Source organism: Homarus americanus, unplaced genomic scaffold (genome assembly GCF_018991925.1).
Source record: "Homarus americanus isolate GMGI-L3 unplaced genomic scaffold, GMGI_Hamer_2.0 scaffold33468, whole genome shotgun sequence".
Taxonomy (NCBI): Eukaryota; Metazoa; Arthropoda; class Malacostraca; order Decapoda; family Nephropidae; genus Homarus; species Homarus americanus.
In genome coordinates, this window is record NW_024714177.1 from 8,668,568 (window position 1) to 8,688,240 (window position 19,673).

The 19,673-nt window shown below is 46.9% G+C and overlaps 1 protein-coding gene across 4 annotated transcripts in view; it reads right to left on the minus strand.

Annotated features, from left to right (window-relative positions):
• The window catches only part of LOC121877939 (alpha-catulin-like), a 180,092-nt gene that overhangs the window by 87,058 nt on the left and 73,361 nt on the right, over positions 1-19,673 (minus strand). For all 4 annotated transcript variants that reach the window (XM_042383927.1, XM_042383925.1, XM_042383921.1 and 1 more), the window contains exon 2: positions 3,162-3,357. In XM_042383927.1, the coding sequence (XP_042239861.1) occupies positions 3,162-3,357 (196 nt within the window). The remainder of the gene's footprint in view (positions 1-3,161; positions 3,358-19,673) is intronic.

Genomic DNA, 19,673 nt, shown 5'->3' on the forward strand with positions numbered 1-19,673 from the left:
TGAGATGTTAGGTAGCTGAGAGCGGCGCTACTGAGGACGGTCATGTGTCTGGGTGTGTACTCTAGTGTGTTTCTGAGACGCCAGGGTGTTGCAACTCTGTTGAAGTGTGTGTCAGGGTGTTGCAGCTCTGTTGAAGTGTGTGTCAGGTTGTTGCAGCTCTGTTGAAGTGTGTGTCAGGGTGTTGCAGCTCTGTTGAAGTGTGTGTCTGGGTGTTGAATCTCTGTCGAAGTGTGTGTCAGGGTGTTGCAGTTCTGTTGAACTGTGTGTCAGGTGTTGCAGCTCTGTTGAAGTGTGTCTGGGTGTTGCATCTCTGTCGAAGTGTGTGTCAGGGTGTTGCAGCTCTGTTGAAGTGTGTGTCAGGGTGTTGCAGTTCTGTTGAAGTGTGTGTCAGGGTGTTGCAGCTCTGGTGAAGTGTGTGTCAGGGTGTTGCAGCTCTGTTGAAGTGTGTGTCAGGGTGTTGCAGTTCTCTTGAAGTGTGTGTCAGGGTGTTGCAGCTCTGGTGAAGTGTGTGTCAGGGTGTTGCAGTTCTGTTGAAGTGTGTGTGTCAGTGTGTGGGTGTTTCTGTTGAAGTTCTGTGTGGGTGTTGCAGTTCTGTTGAAGTGTGTCAGGGTGTTGCAGCTCTGGTGAAGTGTGTGTCAGGGTGTTGCAGCTCTGTTGAAGTGTGTGTCAGGGTGTTGCAGTTCTCTTGAAGTGTGTGTCAGGGTGTTGCAGCTCTGGTGAAGTGTGTGTCAGGGTGTTGCAGTTCTGTTGAAGTGTGTGTCAGGGTGTTGCAGTTCTGTTGAAGTGTGTGTCAGGGTGTGTCGTAGCACAGTCAGTGTCGCGGATCGTCCTGTAAACCCGTGAAGCTTATCAGTTGGGGCCTTCTCGCTCCTCTGCCAAGCCGCCGCCACACTGACGACTTCCCAGGGCTCAACAGGTGACGCCAAAATTTTGTTATAGTTTTTCTGCCACCTTAGTTGTCTCATGTCTCAAGATACTCCTTCCACGTGATACTTTTTGTATAAAGTTTTGTTTTTCTTCTCTTTTCCAGGAGTTGTGTCGAGGATGTTAGCAACACTTACGCTTTACTTCACGTTAATTGTCAGAGGTCGGGGACGGGAAGCTGGACTCTAGGGGGATGGTGCAGGAGAGACTTGCATTTTTACTGGTACACCCTCTGAAGGTGCTCAGGAAGCCTCACTGTCTTCAGGAAGCCTCACTGTCTTCAGGAAGCCTCACTGTCTTCAGGAAGCCTCACTGTCTTCGGGAAGCCTCACTGTCTTCAGGAAGCCTCGCTGTCTTCAGGAAGCCTCGCTGTCTTCAGGAAGCCTCGCTGTCTTCAGGAAGCCTCCCTTACCAAGTCTTCATATCACACGTCGGTGTTCACAACAACACGCTCGATGCTCACATTATTCGCATCACAGTAAATCAATGCCTTATACAAGCTGTCTCTGCCTCACTGCCTTCCACAGATCTCCCTCCGCGTCAGGAGACAGCTCGTTCACTTCCCTAGGTAGGCCATTGTTGTGACAAACATTCACGAAGCCTTTTTCTTAGCACGAGGAGGAGGTGTGTGTGTATGTGTGTGTGTGTGTGTGTTTTAGGGACCATCGACGGGAGGATTCGAGGCTATCAAAACCCAATCCTATCAAGGCAGCCGGAGCAGGTCGTTTACTGACGCTCCCACACCCATAATGCTCTTCTCTACTCACATCCGGCTCTTCTGCGGTAGTCTTCTGGGCCAGGAGGTTCCCAGAGGCAGATGGAGATAGTGTAGTATTTCCCGGACTCATAACACGACGCCCTCTAGGTAGGAACGGTTAACTCGAGCATGTGGTTGATGGTGGTCAGCGTCCAGTAGCAGTTGAGAGATATGTTCTGTTTCTCCCTCAAGGTTTTATCGTTATTATTTATCAGTTTAAAGGCCGTAGAGAACATTACCCAACGTCCATCTTGTGTCTGTCTCGCGGTGTTGTCTGCTACACACTGACACAGCCCTCCCTCAACAGCCCTCATCCATCTGGACCTTACCTCCGCTGCTGTCATCTTTCTTCCGCTCTTTCCAAGTCTTCACTGTGTCTCCTTACCTTTTATCTTGGTCTACTTATCTCCTTTCCTCTTTTCGTCTCGCTCTTTCGCACTCGTCCTGACCACCACCACCACCACCACCACCATCCCAGACCTCTACCTCGCCACCACCAAGTGAACCTCACCAGTGCTTCCCCCTCACTCGTCCCCTTCATGACCACTCACCCAGTTTGCTCTTTTCCAGTCTTTCATCTCCCGTTCTCTCCCCTTTTCACTCTATTTTTTTCTGACTTTCTCCCTCTCTGTCTCTTTGTTTGTTGTTGGTTCTTATCTGTCCCCCTCCCCCCCCCCCAGTCCTTCCCCTACCCACCGCCCTACAGTGAGCCGCACAACACCTCCCTCCCCGCCACACCAGAGGGAATTTTACTAGTACCTGATACTCTAGTTCCCCCTCGGAATGTGTGTTGTGGTGTCTCTTAACCCCATTCCCCTCTTCTCCTGTTCTTACTCTTTTCTTCTCTTCTTCTTCCCCTCTTCTTATTGTCCTCACCTCTTTACTACTTTCTTCTCTTCTTACTCTCTTCCCCATTTCTTACTCTCTTCCCCTCTTCTCCTTACTCTTTCCTCTCCGTGTCGAAGACTTGTACCGAACATTTCCCCCAGGGGTTGTGTGAGCGACCTGCAGTAACTCACCCAACCCTCCCCACATTACTGTCCTCGCCGCCCACCCACTCCCACCCCTTCACCACCCACACCTACCGACTCCCACCCTTTCTACATCTTCACCCACCCTCATTCCGCCCCTTCACCACCCAGTGTTCACTTTCCAGCTGCATAAGACATCGTATTGAGGAGGGCAGGTGAGGGAGGAAGAAAGAGAAGACGTTGTGTAGAGGGTGAGGGAGGGAGGGAGATAGGGAGGGTGAATCAGGGAAGGGGAGGGAGGGAAGAAGGGAGGAAGGGAGGGAGAAGATGTCGAATAGAGGGGGTGAGGGAGAGAAGGCGAAAAGACGTCGTGTAGAGGGTTAGGGATGGAGAAGACGTCGTATTAAGGGTGAGGAAGGGAGAGAGGATGAGGTAAGGAGAGAGGGTGAGGTAGGGAGAGAAGGTGAAGGAGGGAGGATGGTGGGGAGTGTGGTCTCCTGGGGACGTACCTGCAGCCCTGGCCTCCTTGCAGGCCTCGTACATGTCCGCCTTGATCTCCGGGTTGTCATCGGCGATGGTCTCCCCCACGGTGACGAAGCGGTCCACAGCCACGTTCACGGCCTGACCCACCCGGCACAGGGCGCGAGCGGTCTTGTCGCACCCCGCCCCGCCCCGCTCCCCCGGGGACGTCACCAATGTGCTGATCTGTGGGTGGAGAGAAGCTGTTAGTGGGGAGACTTGTGTGTTGCCTGTCACTCCCTGCCCATCCCCTTCCCTCACCCCGCCACGCCCCAACCCGCCCCAAAGCAAATGAATCCCAAGGTCCCTTCCCCGACTTCCGTCCTTAACAAGAGAAAGAGGAGGAGGTAGGGTATGTGACCTATCAGCCCATCATGGCACCCCTCAACACACACACAAGTTGCAAAATACAACCTCAACTCCGTCTGCCTCTTGTTAACATAAATAAGAAGTCTCCCTCAGGTTTAACACAACACCTACGAGGTATTACTTGGACCAGTCACACACACACACACACACCAGTGACCTCAACGTCTTGTCGTTTCTCTTCTGCCCCCTGAGTGTGTTGCATGTTAACGTCTCACTCATAACTACCTACTGACGGCTGTATGACCATCAGAAGTGGTAGTCCCCCCCCCCCTCCTGCAGATACTCCCATAAAACAGACACTTTCCCACAATCACATGACAACTGATAACCTTTGACCTAACAACTGTCATCTGAAATAAATACACAACCTACTGTATGTTTTTATAGGATTTCAGCTGACGTCATTTAATACAAGAATACAATATAACATGATAGAGGGATACTGACTGTGATGTACCTGACCCCCGCTATAATGAATGCTACACTAACTCTACCTGACCCCCGCTATAATGAATGCTACAGTAACTCTACCTGACCCCCGCTATAATGAATGCTACAGTAACTCTACCTGACCCCCGTTATTATGAGTGCCATCAAGGTAAACAGCTGGTGCGTTAGGTCAGGTCAGGTTAAAACACCACCACTGTTGCTTCTGAATATATTATTTAGGAGCACATAAAGATTAACTACTCCAACTTATTTCACCAGATGAATTAACACTTTAACGCTTACCTAACCTAACCTAACCTAACCTAACCTAACCTAACGCTAACCTAACCTAACCTAACTCCTTCCCCTGCGGCGTATTACTCAAAAAAGGAACAGAAGCGTGAGTCATATATTAACATAGGAGAGAAAAGGAACAGGACAACATAGCCCATCCACATACTACACCCACACAGCCCATCCACATAGCCCACCCCATCCACATACGCCGTCTCTATCACGTAGTATAAAATTATCTTGTGAAAAAATTATTGGATGAGACGAATATTTAAAAACAAATGATGACAGAAAGATATATTATTGATTACACTGACATATTGTTTACAATGATTGCTATATACCTCCGTCCGGGTCAGTTGGTTGTGGTGGTGGGGGGGGGGTAAGTAACACCATAGCAACTATAACACTATCATAACCACCACAACAACAATAAGGCCATCACAAAACAACAACAACAACACATGACGTATCGACAAGCAAAAAATGGAAGTATAAATGTATGAACACCACAGGGAAAATTAAACCAACTCTTCCTTAATTTAATACCGAGACACTCACGATATATGTGTATGTTAATACTTTATATAATAAACACTGAAGCATTGAATAAACACACACACACACACACTTGTATCCTGACCACCGGAGGGTCAGGATGTATCGACGCTGCTTCGGCAGCTGCCTGGGCCAAATTGTTGGTCCCACCCGAACGCCTCCCCCCAACCCCTCCTCCCCACTGGGATATCAACAAATTCCAGCCAAAACTGACAATTTCGTTTCTGAAAGAAGTGGAATTAGTGTTGAACAGTGTTTACTGTTTAAGCCAGTGGAAACAACACTGAACAATAAACAGCTGAGATTCGTGGACAAGTTAACCTTCACACCCACCAGTAAGGTCTCGGTACACCCAGAGAGAACCGTCTGTGTGAACAACTCCTGCCAACAAGGGGACAGGATGATAATCAGTCCACACTGGGAAGGGTCGAGAGTCTGGCAAATGTTTACCTTCACACCTAACTGTGAGGCACCACATGGCAGCGAGCAAGGTACTGCTACACCACACCACGTGGGTCCCCATGACACTGTGACGCCACTTCATGAACGAGTTGCTGCGGCATCAGGCGAGGTCCCTCATGACAACACATGTGAACGAGTTACTGCACAACTGTTTGCTGTTCAACACCTCAGTACACGCGGCCTGCTTGACCTAACACAGGCCCGGTCGTCCACTGTAAACAATAGCCTGTATGTTCACTTAGTGTTCTCTTTCCTTTTTACAATGAAAGCTTTTCTGAAGCGACCCATTCCCCCATGAATCCCCGTATTATAAGTCATTTCAGTACATTGTATATTTTCAGCCTTTTGGTTGCTGCACCATTTTTAATAAACCATTAAATATTGTTATTTTCTCAATGGTAATAATGATTATTATTACTGTATTACTATTATTACATTTACACACCCATTCTAACGCGTGCACGCATACAGACGTGTACTGGAGGAGGATGGTGAGGACGTGTACTGGAGGAGGATGGTGAGGACGTGTACTGGAGGAGGATGGTGAAGACGTGTACTGGAGGAGGATGGTGAGGACGTGTACTGGAGGAGGATGATGAGTACGTGTACTGGAGGAGGATGATGAGGACGTGTACTGGAGGAGGACGGTGAGGACGTGTACTGGAGGAGGACGGTGAGGACGTGTACTGGAGGAGGACGGTGAGGACGTGTACTGAGGAGGATGGCAGGACGTACTGAGGAGGATGGTGAGGACGTGTACTGAGGAGGATGGTGAGGGCGTGTACTGAGGAGGACGGTGAGGACGTACTGAGGAGTGATGGTGGAGGACGTGTACTGAGGAGGATGGTGAGGACGTACTGGAGGAGGATGGTGAGGACGTGTACTGGAGGAGGACGTCAGGATCAATTATTACACAGTGTGGGATCCGCTATATGAATCCGCTATATGAATCCGCTATATGAATCCGCTATATGAATCCACTATATGAATCCATTATATGAATCCGCTATATGAATCCGCTATATGAATCCGCTATATGAATCCACTATATGAATCCACTATATGAACCCGCTATTTGAATCCGCTATATGAATCCGCTATATGAATCCACTATATGAATCCACTATATGAATCCGCTATATGAATCCACTATATGAATCCACTATATGAATCCACTATATGAATCCACTATATGAATCCACTATATGAATCCACTATATGAACCCGCTATATGAATCCGCTATATGAATCCACTATATGAATCCGCTATATGAATCCGCTATATGAATCCGCTATATGAATTCGCTATATATCACCTATAATATAACACAGGTATCGACCTTATCAGCATCTCGACCGTGTATTTCGACCACTCCTCGACCTCTTACGCTATCGACCTCTTATGCTATCGTCCTCTTACGCTATCGACCTCTTACGCTATCGACCTCTTACGCTATCGACCTCATCACCTCATGTCGATGTTAGTGTAGTGAAGTACCGGGAACAGGTGTATTGATGATGTAATTATTGATAACTGACTTATAGGTGTATTGACTTACAGGTGTATTGACTTACAGGTGTATTGACGGTAGTGTACTGTTATTGTTCATTATTGTCACTGTATAATGATGTACTGTACACTTATAATGATGTAAGTAATGACCTTGTGTACTAAGAAGAGTGTACTACCTATGATAAGTGATTAAGTAGGTGTAGTTGACTTTTACTTAACACTTAATAATGAATACACTTAACTTAAACCGAACTTAAACCGAACTTAAACCATACCAAACCTATCCTTAACTTAACCCTTACTTAATCTAATCTAATCTTAACCCAAACTACCCCTTTAACTTAACCTAACCTAACCCTAACTTAACCTAAATTAAACTTGACGTAACCCTAACTTAACGTACCCTACGACAGTTCAGGTGTGTGTGTGTGTGTGTGTACAGCAGGGGGCCAGAGCTACTGCACCAAAACACTCTATTATATTGACTCGTGTGGCTGGAGGCGACCGTCGTTTTACCGCACAGTGCTTGGCCTTGTTTTAATGTGCTCTCTCTCTCTCTCTCTCTCTCTCTCTCTCTCTCTCTCTCTCTCTCTCAAACAAACATAGCTCGGGAAAAATTAATTGTAGACAAACGCAGCGGGGTAAACAATGGCGGTCGAATGCATCTGCCAACACACACACACACACTAAAGGTTAGGTTAGGTTAGGTTAGGTTAGGTTAGGTTAGGTTAGGTTAGTTAAGGTAGGTTAGGTTAAGTTAGGTTTAGGTTAACCTCAGGACCGCCAAGAGAGGCGTCGAGTCCACTCAGGCCACAGTAACTTCCGTCTCTCCCCCCACTCAGCTACCCCTCTCCACTACCCCTACTATAAGAGTCCCCTGTCCACTAGCTCCTACTCCACGACCATCCACTCCTAACCCCTACACTCCCGACCCCCTTTTATGACCCCCACTCCTCGGCTCCTCCCGACTCCCCACTCCCGACCCCTACTTTGACCCCCACACTTGACCCCCAGCACACGACCCCCACTATACGACCCCATACGACCCTTCCTCCCGACCCCCATTTACGACCCCCCACTCCACCACCTCTCCACTTCACTGCCCCCACTCCACTTCACGACCCCCACACTTCACGACCCTCCACTGCACTCAGTCAATATTAGAAAATGGATTTGTTATATACACAGAATTCACATGTCGTACGTACACACACACACGCACACAATACTCCTGTGTACACACAAAACTACACACATAATACTCCCATGTACACACAATTCTTTAATGTACACACAATAGTCTCGTGTACACTCAATAATCTAGTGTACACATAACACACTTGTCGCATACATACACACAAAATACCCATTTACACAGATTACATTATACACACACATAAAAAATTCATGTATACATAATAAAACTCGTGCACAGAGAAAAATTATGTACACACAATAAACTCATGTATACAACAGACAAACTACACATAAAAACAGACACAGTAAAGATTAATTAAAACCAAAAGGAAAATAAAACTCGGGAAGAGAAGAAAAAACAAAAAAAAAGATTTAGAAGAAAGAAGAAAAATGGAAGAGAGTTTAATGAAATTTATTCAGTAAGAATGAGAATATTTACCGCAAGTGCCTGTCCGACCTAGTTATTACCATCTGTCTGCAGGGTATGAGTCACCAGCTGTCTCTACCATCTGGCGATATCCCACAGCTATCTCTACCACCTGGCCATACCACCCAGCTGTCTCTACCACCTGGCCATACCACCCAGCTGTCTCTACCACCTGGCCATACCACCCAGCTGTCTCTACCACCTGACCATAACACCCAGCTGTCGCTACCATCTGGCCATACCTCCCAGCTGTCTCTACCACCTGGCCATACCACCCAGCTGTCTCTACCACCTGGCCATACCACCCAGCTGTCTCTACCACCTGGCCATACCACCCAGCTGTCTCTACCACTTGGCCATACCACCCAGCTGTCTCTACCACCTGGCCATACCACCCAGCTGTCTCTACCACCTGGCCATACAACCCAGCTGTCGCTACCATCTGGCCATACAACCCAGTTGTCTCTACCCCCACCTGGCCATAACACCCAGTTGTCTCTACACCTGGCCATAACACTCCCAGCTGCACCACTGGGCTACACACCCAGCTGTCTGCACCACCTGGCGATACCACCCAGCTGTCTCTACCACCTGAGATACCACCCAGCTGTCTCTACCACCTGAGATGTCACCCAGCTGTCTCTACCATTCAGTGATACCACCCAGCTGTCGCCACCACCTGGCTGAAGGCTCACCCAGCTGTCTCTCACCACCTGGCCACACCACCCAAAGCTGTCTCACCACTCAAACATACCACCCAGCTGGCTCTACTAATTGGCCATACCACCCAGCTGTCTCTACCACCTGGCACCACCCAGCTGTCTCTACCACCTGGCCATACCACCCAGCTGTCTCTACCACCTGGCCATACCACCCAGCTGTCTCTACCACCTGGCCATACCACCCAGCTGTCGCTACCATCTGGCTGATAGCTGGAGGTGTTATGTGGTACAGACAATAACACTAAAAGATAACACGAAATAACACGAAATAACACTAACACTTAAGAGATGAATAACACGAAATAACACCAACACTTAACGATAAATAACAAGAAATAACAAAACAATGAACAAAATATAAACAAGAAACAAAAACAAAACAAACAAATAAATAACATCTTAACTTCCCTGTTAGGTTAGGTCAGGTCAGGTCAGGTCAGGTCAGGTCAGGTTAGGTTAGGTTGATCGATTTGGGTTGGTCACAAGAGACGCCATTACGAGAGCTGTAGTTACTCAATAGCCGAGGTCACTACTGGTATAGTTCCTGTTCAAAACCTAATAATTGTTAACATAATTATTTACCAAGACGACTTAACCAATTGTAGAAGTGGAATTTGAGAAACATTTGAGAGCGGTTGTTTATGTGTGCCCAATTTGACCTTGAAGCGTGACCTTGACCTTGGAGAAATGTTTACTAAGTTGAGGTCAATTCATTCTTGGCCACCAACAAGCACTATCAAAATCAGAAGACTAGTTTTGAGATATCATGTTAAGAGTGAGATAGACACACCTGTATCATGTTAAGAGTGAGATAGACACACCTGTATCATGTTAAGAGTGAGATAGACACACCTGTATCATGTTAAGAGTGAGATAGACACACCTGTATCATGTTAAGAGTGAGATAGACACACCTGTATCATGTTAAGAGTGAGATAGACACACCTGTATCATGTTAAGAGTGAGATAGACACACCTGTATCATGTTAAGAGTGAGATAGACACACCTGTATCATGTTAAGAGTGAGAAAGACACACCTGTATCATGTTAGGAGTGAGATAGACACACCTGTATCATGTTAAGAGTGAGATAGACACACCTGTATCATGTTAAGAGTGAGATAGACACACCTGTATCATGTTAAGAGTGAGATAGACACACCTGTATCATGTTAAGAGAGTGAGATAGACACACCTGTATCATGTTAAGAGTGAGAAGACACACCTGTATCATGTTAAGAGTGAGATAGACACACCTGTATCATGTTAAGAATTGAGATAGACACACACCTGTATCATGTTAAGAGTGAGAAAGACACACCTGTATCATGTTAAGAGTGAGATAGACACACCTGTATCATGTTGAGTGAGATGATAGACACACCTGTATCATGTTAGAGTGAGATAGGCACACTGTATCATGTTAAAATTGAGATAGACACACCTGTGTCATGTTAAGAGTGGAGATAGACACACCTGTATCTTGTTAAGAGTGAGATAGACACACCTGTATCATGTTAAGAGTGAGATAGACACACTGTCATGTTAGAGTGAGAAAGACACACACCTGTATCTGTGTAAAAAGTGGGAATGGAACTATGCCTGTATCATGTTAGAGTGGAGATAGACACACCTGTATCATGTTAAGAGTGAGATAGACACACCTGTATCATGTTAAGAGTGAGATAGACACACCTGTATCATGTTAAGAGTGAGATAGACACACCTGTATCATGTTAAGAGGAGATAGAACACACCTGTATCATGTTAAGAGTGAGATAGACACACCTGTATCATGTTAAGAGTGAGATAGACACACCTGTATCATGTTAAGAGTGAGATAGACACACCTGTATCATGTTAAGAGGAGAAAGACACACCTGTATCATGTTAAGAGTGAGATAGACACACCTGTATCATGTTAAGAGTGAGAGACACACCTGTATCATGTTAAGAGTGAGATAGACACACCTGTACCATGTTAAGAGTGAGATAGACACACCTGTAAGTAGGAACCAATAAGCCTTCACCTGCCAGGAAGAGTTACAGTGTGGAGTGACCCAACCACCTGGCCCACACACACACACACACACACACACACACACACACACACACACACACACACACACACACACACACACACACACACACACACACTACCAGGGGGGTGGAGTCATCAGGACGCAAACATAAATATGCATCACTAGTTAGGCAGAGGTAATTAAGCCTCACCAAACTTTTTAGAATACGTAACAAGGTCGTTCCGTGTGTTGTTGAGGGTGGTCACGTGTACCCCGGGACGTGTTTGGTTTAATGTTATATCGAGAAATATTACAACAATATTTTATTATCTTTTGTAAAATGTACAGTGAAATGATTGAGTCGGGCAGAATATACCAAGAAGAGAGAGAGAGAGAGAGAGAGTTAAGGTCAGACACATAATTAGTTAATGGGTCCATTGGTTAGTTGGAATATTCACTACCTCTCGCGTCCGTCACTATCTCTCGCGTCCGTCACTATTCCCTCGCGTCCGTCACTATCTCTCGCGTCCGTCACTATCTCTCACGTCCCCACTATTCCTCACACAGCCTCTCTCCCTATCTCTCACCTTTAAAAAACTCTAGCTCATTTTTTCTCCCTCCTTTGTCCGATTCATTACCTCCTCCCCGCCTCCTACCCCACGAGAGGTCGGTTGGAGAGGATATTGTACTCGGTCAGGGAGGAGTGAGTGAGTGAGTGAGCTGATAACTCTTTGTTGAGTGAAGTTGTATTGCAAGTAAACATACAATAGGAGACCCAAGGAGGCATACAGGTCTGTTGTATTGTTGTGTTGTATTATACAGGTCTGTTGTGTATAGTTACAGGTACAGAATAGTTTACATTGCCTCTGTATATTCACCAAGTCTCTCATACAGTATACAGGAAGCCTCACCCTGACGTTTCTTGAAGCCTATGGAAGCCTCTGGATGAGTACAGAAACCCTTAGAAGCCTATGACTGTATACGAGGCTTCAATGTTATATTCTATTTTGTTGCAGGGCGGGAAAAAAAGAGGGCAGGAAAGCCATGAAGGGAGGAAAAAAGCCATGAAGCGGGCGGGAGAAAGCCATAAAGCGGGCGGGAAAACCATGAAGCGAAAAGACCTAAAGCTTCTTCCTTAAGTCAGGCCGTAGTGACCAACGCCTTGGTAACACACACACACACACACACACACACACACACACACACACACACACACACACACACACACACACACACACCATCCCCGACACCGGCCCTACTACCACCTGAGATCCCTCGTCCGAGAATTGCTGTTCGACACCACAACCGCATCCAGCCCATACGCACGAACTGATCGCTATAAGAACAGCAGTCCCAACCATTGTAAAATTATCAATAACTTGTAATAAATCAGTGTATTCACCCCAGTAAACACTGCTCCTTACACTGTCACTATGTTGAAATGAACTATAGTCTGAGCTTTTCCCCATCTAGTTATTATATGTCTTATTTGTGTCAATATGTTACTTGTATATTATTTGTAATTCGTAACCCATTCCCCAAATATGTAACTGTATATTTTCAGCCTTCTGCAAGCCTTTCAATAAACCGTTAATTATTATTATTATTAATACACACACACACACACACACACACACACACACACACACTATATATGAGCCCTGATGTGACCCTAAGTGTAGAATGTTGGAAAGACTGCCATTAATTGTACGTTTCTCTTCTTGTCTGAGGCGAGACAGTCTCACACTTCACTGCCAAGAATGAGTTTTGTATTGTGTTGTGTTTGTATTCTCCGTAGTGTTTTGTGTTCCTCCGGTAGTGTTTGTGTTCTCGGTAGTGTTTGTGTTCTCCGGTAGTGTTTGTGTTCCCCGGTAGTGTTTGTGTCTCCGGTAGTGTTTGTGTTCCTCCGGTAGTGTTTGTGTTCCTCCGGTAGTGTTTGTGTTCCTCCGGTAGTGTTTGTGTCCTCCGGTAGTGTTTGTGTTCTCCGGTAGTGTTTGTGTTCTCCGTAGTGTTTGTGTTCTCCGGTAGTGTTTGTGTTCCTCCTGTAGTGTTTGTGTTCTCCGGTAGTGTTTGTGTTCCTCCGGTAGTGTTTGTGTTCTCCGGTAGTGTTTGTGTTCTCCGGTAGTGTTTGTGTTCCTCCGTAGTGTTTGTGTTCTCCGGTAGTGTTTGTGTTCTCCGGTAGTGTTTGTGTTCTCCGGTAGTGTTTGTGTTTCTCCGGTAGTGTTTGTGTTCTCCGGTAGTGTTTGTGTTCTCCGTAGTGTTTGTGTTCCTCCGGTAGTGTTTGTGTTCTCAGTGTTTGTGTTCTCCGGTAGTGTTTGTGTTCTCCGGTGTTTTGTGTTCGGTAGTGTTTGTGTTCCTCCGGTAGTGTTTGTGTTCTCCGGTAGTTTGTGTTCCTCCGGTAGTGTTTGTGCGCCTCCGGTAGTGTTTTGTGCTCCTCCGGTAGTGTTTGTGTTCTCCGGTAGTGTTTGTGCTCCTCCGGTAGTGTTTGTGTTCCTCCGGTAGTGTTTGTGTCTCCGGTAGTGTTTGTGTTCTCTCGGTAGTGTTTGTGTTCCTCCGGTAGTGTTTGTGTTCTCCGGTAGTGTTTGTGTTCCTCCTAGTGTTTGTGTTCCTCCGGTAGTGTTTGTGTTCCTCCGGTGTTTGTGTTCTCCGGTAGTGTTTGTGTTCCTCCGGTAGTGTTTGTGTTCCTCCGGTAGTGTTTGTGTTCTCCGGTAGTGTTTGTGTTCCTCCGGTAGTTTGTGTTCTCCGGTAGTTTGTGTTCTCCGGTAGTGTTTGTGTTCTCCGGTAGTGTTTGTGTTCCTCTAGTGTTTGTGTTCTCCGGTAGTGTTTGTGTTCCCCCGGTAGTGTTTGTGTTCCTCCGGTAGTGTTTGTGCTCTGTCCTTGTTTTTCTCGTGGCAAAAGTAACGAAAGTTTTACGTGTTCGACTTGACTTGGGCCAGAGCGGCAACTCGTTAGCCTCAAACACCGGTGAGACGACCAGCGCAGGACTTGGCTCAGAACAGCACGGCCAGAGGAGGAGGCTGATCACAGCTCAACAATTACACGGTGGAAGGATTCTCAAAATCTACATATCATTTTACGAGCGCCCATCGCCTTAATACTCATCACCGGGAATGTTATAACAAGGTTTTGTGACCTAAATTCTTACACCGTCAACAAATATAATTCCAAAATCCTAGAACCCGGGAGTCATAAAGACAGCCAGTGCTCAGGAGTATGCAGTTACGGCCTCAAATGGGCGACGAAGACCAGGAAGAGGGAGCGTCTTCTGAGAGACACTCTGGAATGGTTTTGTACCAGGAAGAAAACTAACCATTTTTGAGGAAGGTCTCCTGCCAGAACGGCTGCCAGTGGGAGGCGCTGCAGAATGCTGACTAGATACACCCACTTAAGACCTGACAAGGGAAGGTGTGTGAGGGGAATCACAGGAGTGTAGGGCACCATTTTACTGCTCAGGATGGGACATGCCGCCCGCCTGCCCGTCAACAACACTCAACAGTAACACACGGTGACTTTCGTACATCAGCACCACACACTGTTATGGGGGGCTTTTAGCGCTGAGACCCATGACGATTGAGGTCTCCGCGTCCTCCAACACAACAACCAAGGTTTCCACGTCCCTCCAACACAACGACTGAGGTCCCCACGTCCCCCCAACACAACAACTGAGGTCTCCACGTCCCTCCAACACAACGACTGAGGTCTCCACGTCCCTCCAACACAACGACTGAGGTCTCCACGTCCTCCCAACACAGCAACTGAGGTCTCCACGTCCCTCCAACACAACGACTGAGGTCTCCACGTCCCTCCAACAACGACTGAGGTCTCCACGTCCCTCCAACACAACGACTGAGGTCTCCACGTCCCTCCAACACAACGACTGAGGTCTCCACCGTCCTCCAACACAACGACTGAGGTCTCCACGTCCTCCATGCCGACGATGTAACACAGATCGTCACCTGCCCAGGAAGGTCCACAGCAAGGATGGCGCGACTCATTGCTTGGGCAATAGAGGAGATCTCGGAGTATGAAAATAAATGAAAAATAAAAACAAACAAAACGAAATTTGAGGTCATACCCATAGCCAAATTCAACCGGCCCCATTGATGATCGACGACGAAGAGATTGAGTACTCTAAACAAGGCAGGTTGCTCGGCCTCATCATTTCTCGGACGAGCATCATTCCCCACGTGAAGGACAGACTAAATAAAGCCAAAGTCGCCGCAGCCAAATTAAAAAGTTTTAAATTGATGCCTGAGAAGATACAAGTTCACCTGTACAAGGCGCTGGTGAGGCCTGTGTTGGAGTACCCATCTATACCACTCGTCACTCTCGGGAAGACCAGACTACAACAACTACAGAGCTTCCAAAACAAATGTTTGAGGTCAGCCAGTGGCCAAGCGCCACCCTACCAGGAGACAGTGGAAACCATCCACCTGAGAAATAAAACAGAGGCCCTCAACTTCAGGTTCCATCGCCTAGGGAAGAAGGTTTGGGACAAGCTCCTGGACGACCCTCACAGCCCAGACCGCCTACGCGGGGAAGACATCAACGGAGGGAGACCCCACGCCTGGTGGCCCCGGAGTCTGCCCGCACTACAACAACCCAACCCGCGACCCATCTATGTCCGCCACAGTGATCCACCTTAGATTAAAACTTAGATGATATAAATTCACATTTAACAAGTCACAATCAAGTGAGTCCATAACGTAATACAGTATAAGATGTTAATAAACTTGTAATTGTAAAATCAATCTAGTCATTGTCTACTAAAATAACCATTGTGCAACCTCATTCTAAATCCTAGGTTAGCTTAGTTAGCCAACAAACTCTGTAATATGTAAAACAAGGGGTGTCGTCCCCCTCTGTTTAACTCATTAAACTTCTTTTCCAACCTTCCCCCCCACGACTATATGTTGTGACTTCTCCATCCCTCATGTCTGGCTGTGCCTTGAGCCCCAGCATGCCTTCCATCCTTTCCCCACCTTAACCTAAAAACGTCCCTCCAACACAACATGAAGGACTGGTGTGTTTGGTGACGCCTGGGAAGAGGACCACAGCTGCGTTAAGTAGGTGAAGGTAAACGTTGATTCTGGGACACAATTTTAGCGTTGTTTACTTTACGAGTCACGTGAAGAGGACCGCCAGCCCAGGGACTAATGCTGAGGCAGATGTTATTTACCTGTCGCCTGATTTACCAGATTCGTCTCATTTACCGGACTCGTCTGATTTACCGGACTCGTCTGATTCACCGGACGGTAATTATTCACGGAAATTAATATAAAAAATGACGGCTTCAGCAATAACGACCACAGCAATAACGGCTACAGCAATAACGACTACAGCAATAACGACCACATCAACACTAACGACCAAAGCCCAATGACTCTAGAGTAATACTACTAATAAAAGTGCGTGTGTGTGTGTGTGTGTGTGTGTGTGTGATGAAAAAAAACATCAGAATTTAAAAAATACCAAACTACAGTTGGGGAATAAAATGCTGGGAATTAGCAGCACGACAGAAGGGATTTAGACCGACAAAATATCACTGCAGAGGATAATGTGTGGTGGAGGGGGCCCTGACACACACACACACACACACACACACACACACACACACACACACACACACATATATATATCCATACTCACATACTGTACATTCATACTCACATATACATACATACATACATACATACATACATACATACATACAATGGTCGCCCCCCGTGTACGAAGATGGCCGGCCCAAGGGCCACCTAGGCGTGAATTTGTTTATGGTGTAGAAGCTGTCGCCAATACAACAACCACACCCTGAGTTATCGAGCTGCATGACTCAGTGTCAAGGAATAGTCCGAGACGACCGGACAACTCGCCAACTGCACTGGCTAACCATTACCCAGGAATACGATCCGCAAATCGATTAACATCCAGGTTCCCAATTACTGCTAGGTAGACAGAGGCAAATGGCGTAAAGAAACTTGCCCATAGTTTCACCCTGCCTGAGGATCGAACCCGGGTCCGCTCACACACACACACAGTCAGGCATAATGACTCCGTAAACACTCCACTCATGACGACGCTGGAAAACGCTCTGCTAACTACAGTGCTGACGGATGACACAACAACCATCAGTATATCATTACGTCATACACACGTCATAACTTACATAGTTGTTATATAAGTGACATCAACCTCGTTATACTGACCTGAGACTTGACTATGAAAAAATGTAAACATTCTCTTTTATAAAACACGGATATATTTTTCAGGTAAGGTTGTAATAAAGGCATTCACGTACCTCTATACCTACAACATGAACCGTATATCTTGTGGGGGGGGGGTTAAGTTCCTGTAATCCAGTATTATCCCGTGTTTGTCCTGTTCTCAAATCCATGTAATGTGTATTAAAAAAAGTTACAGCACTGTATTGTAAAAGTTTCAGGAATTGTGATGACGAGCCATTCGCGTACAGGCCAATGGACGGATATTATAGTGTGATTTTAGTGATGTGTGAGTGGGGGGGAGGGGAGGGAGGGGAGGGAGGTGAGGGAGGGGAGGTGAGGGAGGGGAGGGGAGGGAGGGAGGTGTAATAGTAAGAGTCATATACTTTACCATGTACACAAGGCTTGTTAACAGGGCGAGTATGAGGGGAGGGGGGGAAGGGGGTGCCATAACTCTTGACGATAACAACACACTTATTACCGAACTTGTCTGAGATTATACTGTGATTCATCTATATTTCTATTCTGGTTAGGATTCATTATTATTTGTTCAAGTTATCGTGCTGACAACCCATACTGGACGCAGTTAATACTCTACCTGATCAATGAGTCTCACGTGACAGTATCCAGATGACGGGGCAAATACTGTGATCTGATATGCACGGCCGGACCTTTTAACTAATTATGTTATTTATCTATTGTATTTATATCCATCATGTCACCAGGCTCCGGGGTCTCACAGCTGCCACTGACTCGTATCTTCTTCCTGGATACTAAGAAACCTGGTCTCGATTCTTTTAATTAAATTTTTAGTGTGCTCTAAACTCTGCTGCGCCAACTGGGTCTTCCAGGAGGCGGGGCTTCTTGATTTGTTTATATCCATGACGTCATCACTAGCGCTCCAATCAGCGACGGGGGATATGGGCGCCATGATAGCTCGGAAAATAAAATAAAGATATTCAAGATAATTATTTTTTTCACCCTTAACTGGTGCCGAGGGAAAAATAAATATAGTCTTAATATCAATCTGATGCTATTCTAAACATATTTTTTTTTAGACGACATACCTTTAAGACAGTCATATAAATGCATTCTCACATCTCCAGTTATGAGGAGAATTCAACTTGGCAGCCATTAAGAATCCAAGCCTTTATGGCGTTTCCTCAACCCCCCCCCGCACCCTACCTTCCCCAACGCCGTAAATATCACCCAAACAATAAAAAGAAACTACTGATACTCGGGACGGCAGGCGTTAAATGGCACGACTAGTGTGGCGTAATGTGTCTGCATTCTGCCCAACAAGTATGAATGGGTCTCACAATGGGCGGCAGACAGATTTATGGCCTGACATTATGGAAACAAAATTTAATGGCGCCAGAGTAAAAGATGAGTGTGTGTTTTGTCTATGACGGGAGGAGGATGTGGCTCTCGTATGACGGGAGGAGGATGTGGCACTTGTATGACGGGGGGAGGATGTGGCACTTGTATGACGAGAGGAGGATGTGGCACTTGTATGACGGGAGGAGGATGTGGCACTTGTATGACGGGAGGAGGATGTGGCTCTCGTATGACGGGAGGAGGATGTGGCACTTGTATGACGGGAGGAGGATGGCACAAAGATGGAGTGAGGATGTACTTTGTATGACGGGAGGAGGATGTGGCTCGTATGACGGAGGAGGATGTGGCACTTGTATGACGGAGTGAGAATGTGGCTCTGTATGACGGGAGGAGGATGTGGCAATTTGTATGACGGAGGAGGATGTGGGCCTCATGACGGGAAGAGGATGTGGCACTTGCATGACGGGAGTGAGGATGTGGCACTTGTATGACGGGAGGAGGATGTGGCACTTGTATGACGGGAGGAGGATGTGGCACTTGTATGACGGAGTGAGGATGTGGCACTTGTATGACGGGGAGGAGAATGTGGCACTTGTATGACGAGAGGAGTGATGTGGCACTTGTAAGGACGGGAGTGAGGATGTGGCACTTGTGGCTGACGGGAGGAGGATGTGGCACTCTGTATGACGGAGGAGGATGTGGCACTTGTATGACGGGAGGAGGATGTGGCACTTGTATGACGGGAGGAGGATGTGGTTTCTCGTATGACGGGAGGAGGATGTGGCACTTGTATGACGGGAGGAGGATGTGGCACTTGTATGACGGGAGGAGGAGGGCACTTGTATGACGGGAGGAGGATGTGGCTCTCAAAGGACGGAGGAGTGATGTGGCACTTGTGAAGGACGGAGGAGGATGTGGGAAGTGGTGGTTGTGTGGGGTGGGGTGGGGGTG